At 40.2% G+C, this 15,743-nt stretch overlaps 1 protein-coding gene across 1 annotated transcript; it reads left to right on the forward strand.

The window, feature by feature from the left end:
* Positions 1–5,424: 5,424 nt before the first annotated feature.
* On the forward strand, positions 5,425–11,246 carry LOC118849958 (C-type lectin domain family 2 member E-like). Its single transcript, XM_036759073.1, has 6 exons — positions 5,425–5,829; positions 6,147–6,236; positions 7,450–7,643; positions 8,107–8,213; positions 10,319–10,456; positions 10,953–11,246. The coding sequence occupies exons 1-5, from the start codon at positions 5,691–5,693 to the stop codon at positions 10,428–10,430; spliced, it is 642 nt and encodes a 213-aa protein (XP_036614968.1). The 5' UTR covers positions 5,425–5,690; the 3' UTR covers positions 10,431–10,456; positions 10,953–11,246.
* The last annotated feature ends 4,497 nt before the right edge of the window (positions 11,247–15,743 follow it).

The following is a 15,743-nucleotide window of genomic DNA, read 5'->3' on the forward strand; positions in this document are numbered from 1 at the left end:
TATGACACGGATGAAGTTCCAGCAAAGAAGACTGAGGAGGACTGAGGCAAGTAGGAGAAAAAAAATAGGAGATACCAAAGTAACAAAAATCCAGAGGGAAGAATGTATCCAAGAAGAAGAGGTGTTTCCAAAGTTTCAGGGATGTCAAGAAGGATGAGGATTGAGAAAAAAAATATTGCACTTGCCATTTAAGAAACTATATATATATCTATATATCTATATCTATATCTATATCTATATCTATATCTATATCTATATCTATATCTATATCTATATCTGTATCTGTATATAGTGAGGTCAGTTTCAGTTGAATAATGAAGTCAGAAACCATGTTGTAGACGGTTTAAAAGAGAATGTAAGATTATAGACATATTTTTCTAGAAGTTTAGATGATGATTGTTGGAGATGGTAAGATCCAGTGGGGTTTTTGTTTTGTTTTGTTTTGTTTTTTAAGGGTGGGGGACTTGTGCTTCTTTGTAGGCAGCAGACAAGCAACTGGTAGATAGGGAGAGAGTGAAGATTAAAAAGTTGGAATAATAGTGGATGCCAATTTGCAAGAGAAGATGGAAGGGAGTGGGATCAAGAATACATGTAGCTGGGGAGCAGCTAGGTGGCACAGTGAGTAGAGCACCGGCCCTGGAGTCAGGAGGACCTGAGTTCAAATCCAGCCTCAGACACTTCACACACTTACTAGCTGTGTGACCTTGGGCAAGTCACTTAACCCCAATTGCCCTGCTTTCTCCCCTCCAAAAAAAGAATACATATAGTTGCAGGAAGCAAAAGAGCCACCCCATCACCAGAGACTGAAGTGAAGAAGGAGATGGTGGGGAATGATGTTAGAGAGATATGAGATGAGGAGGATTGGAGAAGAAGGTCCCAGCAAAGGTCTCACCTCAATTTTTAATCAGTGAAGTCCAAATCTTTGGCTGAGATGGTTTAGGAAAGAGGTGCCATAGGAGGCTTGAGGAGAAAAGAAAAGTTTTGGAAGAGCTCTTGTGGTGAGTAGGCTAGAGAATCAGTTAGGGAAGAGTCATAGAATTGGCTTGCTACAAGAGAGGACCAAGTTGAGAGGGCTCAGCTGCTCTATCCACTGCTTCATCTAGCTGTCTCTAGGCATAGAAGCAAAAGAGGAAGATCTAAGGCTGGAGTTTAGCAAGGTGTCATTTGTGGATGAGGAAAAATGGGATTCAAGAGTAGAGGATGATGCAAAGTCAGACTGATTCATTAAGGGGTGGGGTTTGGGAAGGGAGGAGAATGTAGCAGAGGGACAGTGAGATTGGAGGTTACCATGAGGATGAAAACTAGAGTGAGGAGGAGCAAGCATGAAGGTGTGGGGGTCCAGAAGCCAAGTGAGTTCCCAGAAGATGGTGTGGCTTGAGGCTTTTGCCAGGAGGACTAATAAGATTCAGAGTCTGGGGCTGGAATAGAATTCAATTTCCTGACTCCAAAGTCAGTGCTCTGTCCACTACAAAACTAGGAGAAAGTGGGAAGACAAATCCCAGCTCTGTCCCTGGCTATCTATGACCTTTGGACAAATCATTTAATCTCTCTTGGTCTTAGTTTCATATGACCTTTGAGGCATTTACAACTCTGTGATTCCAAGATACTCTGATCCTGGGATCTGTTCTTAATGAAGCCATGGAAGCTTTAGGTAATCACTCTTCTCCTTTCAACATGTTAATTAACCACCTCTTTAATAATTTTAAGAATTTTTTTCCCAGGAATCAAAGTTAAACTCATTGACCTATAAGTGGCTAGATGATGTGGTTGCTAGAGTTGCTGGGCCTGGAGTCAAGAACTCAATAACATCTGAGTTAAATTTTGGTTTCTGATACCTACAGGCTGTGTCATCTTGGACGAGTCACTTAACCTCTGCTTGCCTCAGTTTCTTCAACTGTGAAATGAGGAGAACACCTACCTCAAAAAGTTGTTGACATGATCGAAGATATTATATCTATAAAGCGCTTAGCATAGTGCCTGGTACAAAATAGGTGATAAATAAATGTTTATTTCCTTCTCCCTTATAATTTAGATTGTTATCGATAATTTTATTTATAAATAAATCTTCACTTATTTATCTTACATCTTTATTTTACACTTGAGAAAACTGTCAGGTATTCCCGACTCTAGGCCCAGTACAACCTAGCTGCCCTAGATATTAGTCATTATGACTGTGTACAATTATAGACAATCACTTTGTGTGTTGCTTAGCACTTTGGGGGGAGATTTATTTTGGTCTTTTGTTTTATTTTGCTGTAATATCTTTCCAGAAGCAGCATGGTGCAGTTTTGTCCAGCACACTGTATTTGAAGTGTGGGAATCTAAATTGAATCCTAGGTCTGCTGTTTACTTATCGGCATGATCCTGGGTAAATTATTTATCCTTTCTGAAGGATAAGTTTCCTCGTCTGTAAAATGAACAGGTTAGGGTAGATGACTATTAATATCTCTTCTAGTTCTATGATCCTTGTTCACCTGTTTGAGTGCTTTGATGGGCCATTGAAATTACCAATTTAAAAAAAGTTATCAATATATGATGCTTCCCCCTTACCCACTGCTCCGGTCAATCCTAACTAGATTTTTGCTACCACTACTCTTTTGAAACTCTCCTCTCCAAATTCACCAGGGACACCCTAATTGACAAATCCAGTGATTTTTGCAGTCTTCATTGTCTTTGACTTACCTTCAATTTTTGACTATAGTGGTCACCTCCTTTTTCCTTCCCTCTCTAACGGCTCCTCCTTTGTCTATTTTGTTGCTCCTTCATCCTTTTATCAACCTGGAAATGTGGGATTTCTCCAAGCATCTGATCTTGGTCTCCTTCTAAGCCCTATCCTGTCACTCTTCACAATCAAATTCATTTCCATGGTTTTAAATAGCATTTCTCTTTAGATGATTTCCAGATCTATATCTCCAGTCCTGATTTGTCTTCTGAACTACAGACTCAAATCCCTAATTGCCTCTAGAATATCACCACCTGGATGTTTCTCTTCCATCTCAAATTCAACTAGTCCAAAATTAAGCTCATTCTGTTCTTCCTCCTGTCCTCTGAATTCACTACTTCTGTCTTTAGTGCCACCTGGTTTGAATTTTTTTTTGCAATCCTCTTTCTCCTCCTTCCTCCCTCCCTCCTTCCCTATCTTTATTCCTCTCTCTCATCCTCCATCTTCATATGTGATCAGTTACCAAAACTTGGCAGTTCCTTATCCCAATATCTCCAGAACATGCACTCCTTTTCCCACTTCCACCATTCTAGTATAAGCCTTCATATTATTCCTCTGTCATTTAAGGGTGTTTGCAATCTGATCCCTTTCTATTTTTCTGATTTTCTTACATATTTCTCCCTTCTCCTCATTCAGCCATCCAGCCATACTGGCCTGTCTGATATTCAGCACCTATGGTACTCCATTCCATTCTCTTGCATAGCCTCCTTCTAGTGTTTGGATTGCATTCCCTTTTCTCACCTTTTGGAATCTTGGATTTCCTTCAAGACACCTTCAGTGCTACCTTCTATATGAAGCCCTTCTTGATCTGTCTGCTAGTTCCCTTCCTCCAATAAATAACTTGTATTCATTTTATATGTATTATTTACAAACTTTAATATAAAGCCTCTTCCATTAGAATAGATACTCCTCAGGGACAGATATTGCTTGTTTTTCAATCCCTAGTCTTCCTGGCATATGGTGAGTACTTAATAAATGCTTATTGACTGACTAGCCTGCCTAGTGAAATAACTTCCAAATTATTAGGATCTACTAAGTCTCTGTTTCTCCATCCTTTCAGCCTATAGCCTATTTTCATAGCACTGCTAAAAAATAATCTTTAACACACACAAGTAATGTCTTCTTCCATGCTTGAAAATCTTCAATGGCTTCTTACACTGCTAAGGAAAGTTCATCATCCTCTTCCTGGCGTTCAAGAAGACATATGATCCCCAACTACTTATCTCAAATTACTCCCCTCTTCACACATTCCATTCTATAATCCAGCCAACTTTGATTATCCTTTGCCCTCTATACACTGACTGTATTCTCAGCCCTCCAAGCCTTTGTCCACAATATTCCCTAGGCATACATAGCTTTCCCACTTCATTCATCCATCTGTTCTTCACCTACAATTTTATTAAGCACCATTAGGTGCATATGCTGGGCTGGGGATACAAAGACTGAAATGTAAAGAGTCCTTTCTCTTATGTAGTTTATATCCTATTGCTTGTTGAAGCCCAGTTCCAATGCTGCCTCCTCCATGAAGCTTTCTTTTTCACCTAGGTTAGCAACAATTATCCCCTCAAACAACATTCAGTTTTGTAACTTTTCTTATCATGTAATATTGTGTATTATAGCTCTCTGTGTTGTGTCTCATTCTCACATGAGACTCTAAGTTGGTTGAGGGCAGAATCCTTGACATCTAAATATTTTCTCTCCTTCATGGCCTAGTACAATATGCAAACAGTACACATTTGTTTATTTGTTCATTCATTCATTCATTCATTTGTTCATCCATCCTTTCGTCTATCTATCCATCCATCCATCCGTCCGACTGTCTATCTATCTTATTAATTAATTTGTTTGTTGTATTCTTCTTACCTGGGCCTTATATGCTCAGTGATCTAGAATTGTCTCAAGGGTTTGGAAGACTGTTGAGAAGAGAAGAGCTATGGCTAAAAAAATGCCATGTGTCTTTATTTAGCTTCCTTGCTGGCTGATAGTTCTGGTGCTTTACTCTTCTGTATTTAGGTCTTGGTACATCCCTGGCCCTTGGTATCAGGGTGGGCAGCAGAACGCAGGCACACAGCCTTGCCTTCCAACAAAACGGCCCTGAAGCCAGGCCAGGAATTTGGGATTGAACAAGGTGCTGCATGGAAATCAGTGGGCGTTAAGATGAAGGTTGTTTCCGCAGTGGGGCCTGAGGTTTGTCCACCTTGGGTGTCTTAAGTCTTTCCTCCTATGCAGTCAGGAGTGTTCTCTGGCCAGGTGGAAAGAAAGCCTGAGATAAACCACCTTTCCACGACCAGAACTGACATCTCCCGAGAGAATAGGGCTAGGAGGGTGGTTATGAGGGGAGAATAGGGCTGGGAGGGTGGTCGTGAGGGGGGAATGGGGCTGAGAGGGTCGCCATGACGGGGAATGAGGCCGAGAGGGTAGCCATAAGGGGGAAATGGGGCTGGGAGGGTGGTTGTGAGGGGCGAATAGGGCTGGGAGGGTGGTTATGAAGCGAGGAGACTGGGCGTGAGAGAAGACCGAGGGATGGAGCAGTTGGGAGCTTGGGGAAGCAGGTAGCGAGAGCAGGCCTGCGTGCGCTCTCCTCAAATGAGCCAAGCCAGTGACTGGAGTCTTTGTCACGCGAGTTACTGGGTAGTTCTCCGCCTGCCGTTGCTGTCACGGACATTTAAAAGGCCCGGAGAACAAGGCACTTAGAGACAGCCGTCTGGGCGCAAGCTGGGGGAATTGGACAAGGTCAGACATGCACCCACTGGAGATGCTAATGTAGTACGCCGCTCCTCCGGGGACTGCCAGCCTTCAGTGGCATCTCATAGCTTTTCGGGTCTTCGTTTCTCTCTCTGCTTCTCTACGGGCATACTCCTCCAGTACCTGGGCTCTCTCTCAGACAATCGCAACCTTTAGCTATGCCCTAAGATTGCCCCGATCCCCACCCGTGCAGTGCCCAGACCACAGCAGGTGAGGGAGGGAAATGGAAAAAGAAGAGAAGTGCAAGAATGCCAGAGAGGAGAATAAGGAACTCGAGGAGGAAGAGGAGGAGGAGGAGGAGGACAAAAAAGACAAGATCTTGGAGGAGGAGGTAAAGATGCCACAGAGGTTATTCAGGCCAGGTAAGAAGGACTCCTGACCCTGTATCCCGGGGGCTGTAACTGTCCCCTTCCCCACCGAAACCCAACACCCGACTGTAATCGGACTGCCTTGGGTGGGGGCGAAGAAGGAAGAACCTACGTAACTCCGGGAACAGAAGAACTCTTCCTTTCCAATCTTGGCAGAAGGAGGTGAGGGGTGGGGGAAAGAGTAAAGTGCCCCTAGGAAAAACAAGTCTGAGAAAATAAAACATCCTTCTAAACTCGAGATGAAACTGTTCCGTTAAGCCTGTTCTCCGGAGGAATTTCAAGTAGTGTACATTAGCACGCTTTCTCCTTAGGTGCGATACCCAAGAGACTGATTTATTCAACTGCGGCTGGTGGTGGCGTCATTTTAGTCTTATTGCTAGCGGTCCTCTTTAGTAAGTTCGGTAAGTGATACATCCTCCTAAACTTTTATTCCCCTCTGAGTCCCAGGCTCTGAGATCATAGCTTTCACCCTCTCAGTCTTTGGACACTTTAAGCCTGGGGGCAGGAAGGGCCCTCCCAAAAGAACTTCAAACAGGACAAGGAAAGACCTTGAACTCAGTTTCCTTGCAAATTAGGCCGTATGACCAACTCTGGAAGGAAAGAGAGGTAGTAAATGTAATCAACTACGCAAAATTTACCATCCAAAGGATTATTAATTTTCCCACACTTCCTGTCCTTTAGTAGTGACACTTCTATTGCCCATGAGAAATGGTGCACCAGTGAGTGTTTTCAACATTCATTAAAATATGTGGAAAGACAGCACTGCGTAGTACAGGAATTCCCAAACATTTTTGGCCTCGGTGTCCTTTTACAATATCAAAAATTACTGAGAACCACAAAAAGCATTGGTTTATTCAGGTTATATCTCTCAATGTGTACTTTATCTAAAATTAAAATGTTTTAATATTATTATGAAAATAGTTTTGACCTTAGGGACTCCCTGAAAGGGCCTTGGAAACCCTCGATGGTCCCTGGACCACACTTTGAGAACCACTGGTGTAGGAGATAAAGGTATAGTAGACAGAGAGGAGGCCTTGAAGCCATGGACACTTGGGTTCACATCCTAGCTCTGACCCAAATTGGCTGTTTAAGTCTGGTTAAGTCATTTTGCTGCTTTGGTACGGGGTTATTTTTCATTGGGAAAGTGAAATTAAAGTTTAAAACATCCTCATCTCCCCTCTCCACCAAAAAGAAGTAAACAATATGCATTAGTTTGGGAGGCAATGTCATACAGTTGGATAGAGAGCTAGCCTCAAAGTCAGGGAGACCTAGATTTCAGTTCCACTGGTTAGCAAGTCACAGTCTCTACAGTGTTCTGGACAGCTATCTAAGGCCACAAGTTGCAGGTGAGGTGCCAATCTTCATTGGAAGAGAGAGTTTTCTCCCTTGGGAGTTCCCTCTCCTAATGAAATCACAGTTTTTGTCCCTTTTCTAAGTACTTCCTTTAGTGATGATTTATTTCAGAGTCTGAGCTAATGTCTCTCCGATTCTGTTTTAATGTTTTAAGTTTAACCCAATGAAATGAAAACAGACTGGGAATGCAGATCTCACCATCACTAAGGTTCAGTGACCTAACCCCACATTAGCCTCACTGTATCACTGTCTCAATTCTAGTTGGAAAAAAGGCAGATATAATCTCTGAAGACAAGCTCTGCCCACCTAACACAACTGGGTGTCCAAAAGGCTGGTTCAGAGCTTTTCGTAAATGCTACTACCTATCACTGGATCGAAAGTCCTGGAATGCCAGTCAGAAAGCGTGTAGGTCTCTTGGTGCAAATCTGGCTATATTTAGAACCATGGAGGAAATGGTAAGGAATCTATTTTAGAGCTATAGTTGAACATTCATCTTATCCTCTCATCTCCAGCCTCTCCATTAAGGTGATGAGACATAGACTCAGAGCATTAGCACTTGAAGGACCAAAGAGATTGTGTAAGCCAATAACTTTATTTTACAAATAGGGAAACAGGTCTCTGCACAATCCTGGGAGTTGGGTTGGCCTCTTTACATCAACTCCTTCTTTCCCCCACGTGAATCGCCATGTTGAAGAGACTAACTAAAGAGACCCTGTGCCCATCACTAATATACAGAATAATACACAGCATAAACAAGTCCTGGCACAGGAATTCTAGACATAGTTGCAAGTTAGTGATTTGAGTGGGCAAACTGTGTTCAGAGAGAGGACAGGTTATGGAAGGAGAAATGAGCTTAGGTGGGAGGGAGGGATGGGGGCTGGAGAATTAGATGTCACATCCAGCTATGCTTTGTGAAAGGAATTCCTGATGAAACGTATTGGCTTTCATAACTACTGGCTTGGACTAACTAATGACACAGGAACCTCATCCTGGATGTGGACAGATGGAACTTCACCTTCCAGTTGGTGAGTCCTGAGATGTCTATTCATTTATTCAGAATTGATAAGAGAAATGCTCTATTTCTTTATTACCAACTCACTGGCCACCAAACTAGAAGGATATGTTCTCTAAGACTATCAGTTAGAGATGGGTTACAATTTACATGAGTGGAAGGTATTCTACACTGGCAGGTTTTATGATGACTAAATTACAGGTCTATGACAGTGTTACAAAACATATAAAACTCATGGATACATTTACCTTTTCCTCATCAAATATTTTTTAATTTGGTTTATTGGAGTATCTTCCCCCTAGCCCTATTTGAAAAAAATTCAATTTTATACTGAGAATTAGAGAATGGGAAAAAATAGAATTCCCTTAATAAAAACTTACCTTTTTTCCTATCAGACTGTTTGGTTTTCATTTCCTCATCGATCTTTACTGATCTGTTCTTGATCTTAAAGTTTAAGTTAAAAAGGAACAAAACATTTCCAGAGGAGCTCACCAATCTTAAATCAAATGAACCATTTTCCAAAACTAAACCTTTCCCCAATCCCTTGCCAGTTTTTTTCAAAGAAGGTTTAGTTTGTCAGTTTTCCATTTTGTTTGGTGTTTTTAAACAGGAAGCCTTTCTTAATTTCCTATTATACTCAGAGTACTATTTTAAGACATTTAGGGTTTGAGGGTCACCTGATAACAAAGGATGAATTCCTAATACCAAGGAATTCATGCTGTAGTTTGGGGGCATGAAACAGATACAAAATTTGAGGAAAAGGCAGTTATAAAGTTACCATTGATTAAATGGAAAGTAATGAATATTCCCAGCATGCTTTGTTTTAAGGTAAATTTGTGTTACAAAATTTTAATATACAGAATGAGTAAAATGAAGCATTAATTCTTTGAATCTAAAACTCAATGAATTTCTGGCAAGTCCATTATGATATAGATATCTATCATGAGATTTTGTAGCCTAACTTGATTAAATAGAGTAAGTAGACAAAATTTGCCAAAAGAGAAAAATAAACAAATGAATGAGAAAGAAAGGAGGGAATTGTCACCTACATGGAAAGTATTTTCTAGGGCAAACCAGCAAGAAGGGGACTGAAGAAATGTGTGCCACTACAATGTTCAAAAAGTGTTGAACACAACTCTGATAGATTCATTATTGTATTTACTTATTCCTTGTTGAATTTTTCTCAATTCACTCTATTGTAGCACTGAAAACAATATAATGATATGTACAATTTTATAGCAGGAATTGGAAAAATGGAAAAGCAGAGTTTCCTTTGCAAAGACTAACTTTACAGATAACCCTTCTGGATAGAACATTTCAATTCAGGAAAGTAGAAAATAGTGGTGGTCTTGTAATATTAGGAAGTAGGTGTTCAGGGATGGGCCATGGAGCTGCTGCTTGCAGTGATCCATTATGCATACCCTGGTTTTTGATGTCACATAGAGAAAGTTCTGATCTAGTCCTGATCTCCTTGAACTTTAATATTCTGTGAGGTGCTCTCTGAGTTTTTCTAAGATCACACTGGTTGTATAATTTGTCCCCAAAGTAATTGATTTATGGTCCTTAGCAGTTTGGGACACTAGAACCCTTTCCTGAATATACTTAGCGTATAATGTTTGATTTAACATTTTGTAATCACCAAATATTTTATACACATTCCCTTATTTTATCCTCACTGAAGCTCTGTAAAGGTAGATAGCACTAATACCAGTTTACAGTTGAAGAGAGATTAAGTAACTTGCCACACACAGCTCTATGTCAAGTGACAAAGCAGGGATGCTTTATGCTATCATGTCATAGATATGTTATTTTTCTTTCCATGGGAATTTAAGGGACATGCAGGCTGATGTGACCTGTGGGTGGGATTTTGAAACACAATCATTGAGCAGAGTGCAAAGACTGGAGGTGGGGGAAAGGTGAGGGGAAGAGAGAAATCTGCCAGTCTCACCTTACCCAGCCATACTGCCTGACCCATGATTTTATTCCTATCCCATAATGACCAGTTGAATAACCAGTCACTTTACTTTATGCTGTGAGAGATTCTGAGGATGAACTCCATCCTCATTCTTGCTGCTGGAGTCAAGCCATCGAAAGATTCACTTCTCCATTTTGTTCCAGGTTGCTGATTGAGGGAGCTGGTTGTGCTCGTTTAAGCAAAAGAGGCATTTCTACTGACAGTTGTAAATCTTCTAGAAACTACATGTGCAGCAAAGTCGACTTATGCGGCTAAAGAAAGAGTGGCATTCATAAAAAGGGGTATGGCATTTAAAGAAAATTTAGGTTTTTCTTGGCACACATGGTGATATATGCAATGGACACTTCCCTTCCTCTCAAACACTTTATGATGTAGATATATATGTGAGAAATTTGGGGTTTCCTTTGTTTCATGTTATTTTTTTATACAGTACCATGTGTGGTGATAGGAAGGCACAAGGAGTGGAACTGTGTCTCTTGTTCTCTCTGGTGGCTTGTCTTATGGTGGAGAGACAAGAAAAAATGGGCCTGGGGGAAGGGGATTATGAATGGTTATGGGAGTACACAGCCTGTCCAAGAAGGCCAAACCCAGTATTATTATGGACAGATTATGAAGTACTTCATCCTCTCTCCTGAGGCTAAAAGTTAAGTCCTATAAGCCAGTCCCATGAGAAAAAGGCCATTCATAAGCATAATGAGGTGACATTTATAACTAGGGCAGGGGAGGCACTTGGAACAGCTATATCTGAACCATTTTTATTACACCCCAAACCTGAAGGATGGTCCAGATGTGACTAGTTAATACTACGTGGCAAATCCCAGTGAAGAGCCTTAATTAGGCTAATGAGAAAGTGAATAGATCGACTTGCTCTGGTCGAAGTTTAAACGGTCTTTGAAGTGGGAGAAGCCTTCAGCTGTGATCTAGTTTAACCCCAATCTGAAGCATGAATCTTCTCAACGTTATTGCCCTGACAGCCTCTTAACTCCCTAAAGTAATTGTGTTTCATTTTGCTGCTTTTGTTTCCATAGTCTTTAGTTTAAAAAAATAATAAAAGCCTTATTTTGTACCTTTCTTGAACTGTTTGGTTTTTTTTAAAAATTCTCTTCCTTGCTGCATAAAGGAGGGGCAGTCATGTGCCCCATCATCATTATAATTATAACAAAATGCTCATATTCTAGTAAGTCTTGAAATGTTAAAAAAAATAAAGCCTTCTCTCTGTGCCTTAAACCAACTCCTAAAGAAATCTAGAAACTGGCTAGCATTATTAAATCTATATATGCTAAATCTATATCTAAGATCCAAATTACTTTCATAGGCAGACTATTCCATTCTTCTAAAATCTGGGACCTGTGAACTTAAAATACATCTTGCTAATTGCATTTTAATATAACTGATTCCTTTTGTAATTCCATGCATTTTATTTTATGCATCTGAAAAAAGATCCTGAGAAGTGATCCATAGGCTTCACTAGACTTTCAAAGGGTTCCATGACACGAAAGAAGGTTAAGAAGCTTCCATTCTAGAAGGGATAAAAAGGAATCTATGAGCTGTGATTCATGGGGTTGTCAACACCAATCAAGTTTTATGTTTCCCATAAGTAACAGAATGCTCAGTGTTCTGATGGGAACAGCATCTTCCTAGGGCATCTTCCTAGTTAGGAAAAAAAATTCAGAGATACAGGCAAATACCTTACCTTCCATGGATATCTCAGGAAGCCATCACAAACAGATGCCTTTATAAGCAAGAAGTCAATGAAATAAGTAGTTCCAAAAAAAGTAAGCTGAGGCTGAGTATGTGACTGAGATTTTTTCTAAACATCTTAAAGTAACAAATGTTCAAGGAACAAATGATTTATTTAACAAAAATGTATTGTATGTATGTATCAGAGACTTTATATTTTGCTTTATAAACATCATACTTAGACTCATAAGGTACTAGAGCTAGAAAATTCTGGTGTTAATTGGACTTAATTAATTAACTTAAATTTAATTATTTTAATAAGGAATTTATTTTTAAGAAACAGAATTTGTGATATTTCTTTCTTAGTCAATCAAGAAACATTTTAAAAGTGCTTGCTTTATGCCCTGCATCTCATAAGCACTGGGGATACAAAGAAATTTTTTAAAAAAATCTCTCTTCAAGGAGCTCACATTCTAATGAGGGAAATAGTTTAGTATAATATATATGTATATATATATATATATAGCATATAATAAAGTATAAACAAGCTAAATGAAGAGTAGATACAATACTCATTTGAAATGTATAATTAATTACCATCACCTGTGTGTGTATATTTGCAAGGGCAGAAACTCAAAGGAAGAATTTAACCCCTAAGGTGATAACACTACAATTCAGGCATTGCCCACCACTGTCATCAAGACTTTATGACCAACCTCACTTAATGTTGCTGAAGTATCTTTCAGCTGAATGGCTCTTGATAATGTTTCATTCAATGTTGTGTTTCCATGGAACCAATTAATGGTGTGTAGGCAGACTAATCACCATAAAATTGACTGAAAAGTGGCAACAGAATAGTCAAGTAGAGATGCGATGAAAAAGAAATAAGACACTGGAAGAATTGTGAGTTAGGGATTGGGGTAGACATCCAGGACTCATACAGATATAGGCAAGTAATTAAAAAAAATTTTAAAAAGCATAGATGAGAGACTAAGATGTAAGCAGTGGTTCTGCTTTTAAACTTGTGCAATAAAAAATTAAACGTGAACAATTCAAGATAATTCTGAATGTTAATGCAACAGTAAATGTGGATGATCACAGTAAAAATCAAATATACTGAACACCTGCTCTGGGCGATGAACTGTACAATTCACAGGAGACAGAAAGAAGCATAAAACATAGTACCTGCCCTAAAGAGGCTTACAATCGAGTCGGCAGTAGGGTCAGGAAATGCTCACAAAAGATGATTAGCAGTAATTTTCACTTATATAATGTTTTATACTTTATAAATAATAATTTTGTCCATTATCTTATGTGTTCTTCACCACAACCCTGGGATATAGAAAGGTTTGGCATTGTTAGCCACATTTTACAGATTGGCATACTGTGGTTCAGAGAAATGGGGATACTTGACAAAAGTCAACCATGTAATAAATAGCAAACTTGAGACTAGGACCAAAGTCTTCTTGTACCTGTGGTTAGAGTTTGTGACTCCATCTAAGAGGGAAGGGTTGTGTGCCCAAGGCTACAAAAGCATACAGTTGCCTAACACTACTAGCTAATTCCAGGTTTATTTAATACAGAAAAACCTCCTTTTATGGCTTATGTTAGAAGAGATAATGATTTTAAAAAAACTAGCTTCCAGGAACTGAATAATAACTAAGAATGTGTTCACCTGTGACAGAAACTATTAGGGGTTGGGAGTAATGGTCCATTAAGGATATTCAATCCAGCAATTACAGAATAAGGGTGTTATGGATTCAAAGTGTTTTAAAATGAGGCAATGAGTTTCTCCTACCCATTCCTACCATAGGCCATATCAGCTCTGATGGTCTTCATCCCAGCTCCCACTCTGATTGAGAGCTATGCTAGCTACAACTCTCTCTCAGGGTTCAAAGGGTACCCCTTGAGAAATAAGGGGTGTTTCTTAATGTCATTGGCTTCATCCCTAACCAGTGTTCTTCTCCCTAAGATTAACAGCTAAGAATAATTTTAGTCAGCCAACTTTAAGTAGTTTAGAAAGGAGGTATATTCTAAGGTAGAGCAATATGAGCAGTCGGTACAGAGCTCCCCTCACCTCCAAATTCTGTAAAGCACTCTCTCTCACAAATGCATATGGAATCCAGAGGAAAATTGATTCAGACTTGGAGAGTGCATATGACAAAGAGATAATGCACAGCCCTTGATTGCTAGAAGTGCTTTTCTCCCTTTTCCTTTTCTGGGCTCCTTGTAGAGCCATGATGATAAAGACCTTACAAGGAAGCAGTTAGGAGAATGGTGTGAAAATGGCAGCCACAATAGTCCCACCAATACTGGAACACTGGTGGGCACAGTGAAAAAGTAATAACCTCCGATCACTCTTCCTTCCTTCCTTCCTGCCTTCCTTCCCTCCTCTTCTTTCCTTCCTCTTCCTTCCTTCCTTCCTTCCTTCCTTCCTTCCTTCCTTCCTTCCTTCCTTCCTTCCTTCCTTCCTTCCTTCTTTTCTTTTTTGCCTAGTTTATAGTATTTCTCTCCTCCCCAACTCCTGCCCTTATACTAGGGGACCTCAACATACATATTGATAGTCTCTCAACTGATACCCCTTTTCCTCCCAATTCCTCAAATTCCTCATTTTCCATGACCTATTCCTCCACTCCACCTCACCCACACACAGAGGTAGATGATCATACCCTTGATCTTGCTGCCACCCACAAGCATTCTACTTCCATGTTCATGTACTCTGAAATTCCTATACCTTACCACAATCTCTTGTCATTACTCCGCTCCTTCTGTTTTGCATCCCCCAACCCTGTTCTTTGTTTTCACTATGACCTGATCTCTCCTGGTTTTCCTCCTACCTACTTGACTACTCCTCAGTCTCCTTTGTGGTCTTTTCATCCAGGTCGCACTTGCTAATTATGAGTGTCCCTAAAGCTCTGTCAGGGCCCTCTTTTCTTCTGTACTATTTCATTTGGGGACCCCATTAACTCCCATGGATTCAATTATCATCTCTATGCAGATAATTCTCAGACCTATTTATCTAGCCCTGACTTCTATTCTGACCTAGATTCTCAAATTTTCAACTGCCTATTAGACATATTGAACCAGATATCCCATAGACATCTTAAGCTCAACATACCCAAAACTGAACTCATCATCTTTCCAAAAAAATCATCCCTCCTTTCTAACTTTCCTATTACTGTTGAGGGTATCACTATCCTCCCATTCACCCAGGCTCACAATATGGGCATCATTCTGTACTCCTCACACTTTCTCATCCCAATCAGTTCTCCAGTCCTGTGGTTCCTTCCTTCATAACATCTCTCATAAATGTACCCTTCTCTCCTGATACTCCCACCATCCCAGTGTAGGTCTTTATCATCTTATACCAATCCATCCTCCAATTAGCTGTCAAAGTATCCTTTCTAAATCACAAGTCTGATCATGTCACATATACACCCACGACCACACCAACACCCACCCATACACACACACACACACACACACACACACACACACACACACACACCCTCTCCCCCCCCCCCCCACCCACACACTCAGTAAACTCTAGTAGTTCTCTATCACCTCCAGGATCAAATATAAAATCCTCTTTTAAAGCCCTCCATAACCTATCCCCCTCCTAATTTTCCAATCTTCTTACACCCTAGTCCCTTCCAGGTACTGCGTGAATAATGGACAGTGGCCTCCTTGATGATCCTCAAACAGAATACTACTCCTGATTCTGAGCATTTCCGCTGGCTGTCCCCACCCACCTCCCCCTCCACAATACCTGGAAATTTCTTCCTTTTTCTTGGAATCCTTCGAGTCTCAGATAAAAAAATACTCACCTTGTACAAGAAGTCTTTTGCAATGCCCCTTTAATGCTAGGACCTCCCTTTTGTTAATTAT

The sequence above is a fragment of the Trichosurus vulpecula genome, chromosome 5, assembly GCF_011100635.1.
Source record: "Trichosurus vulpecula isolate mTriVul1 chromosome 5, mTriVul1.pri, whole genome shotgun sequence".
Classification (NCBI taxonomy): Eukaryota; Metazoa; Chordata; class Mammalia; order Diprotodontia; family Phalangeridae; genus Trichosurus; species Trichosurus vulpecula.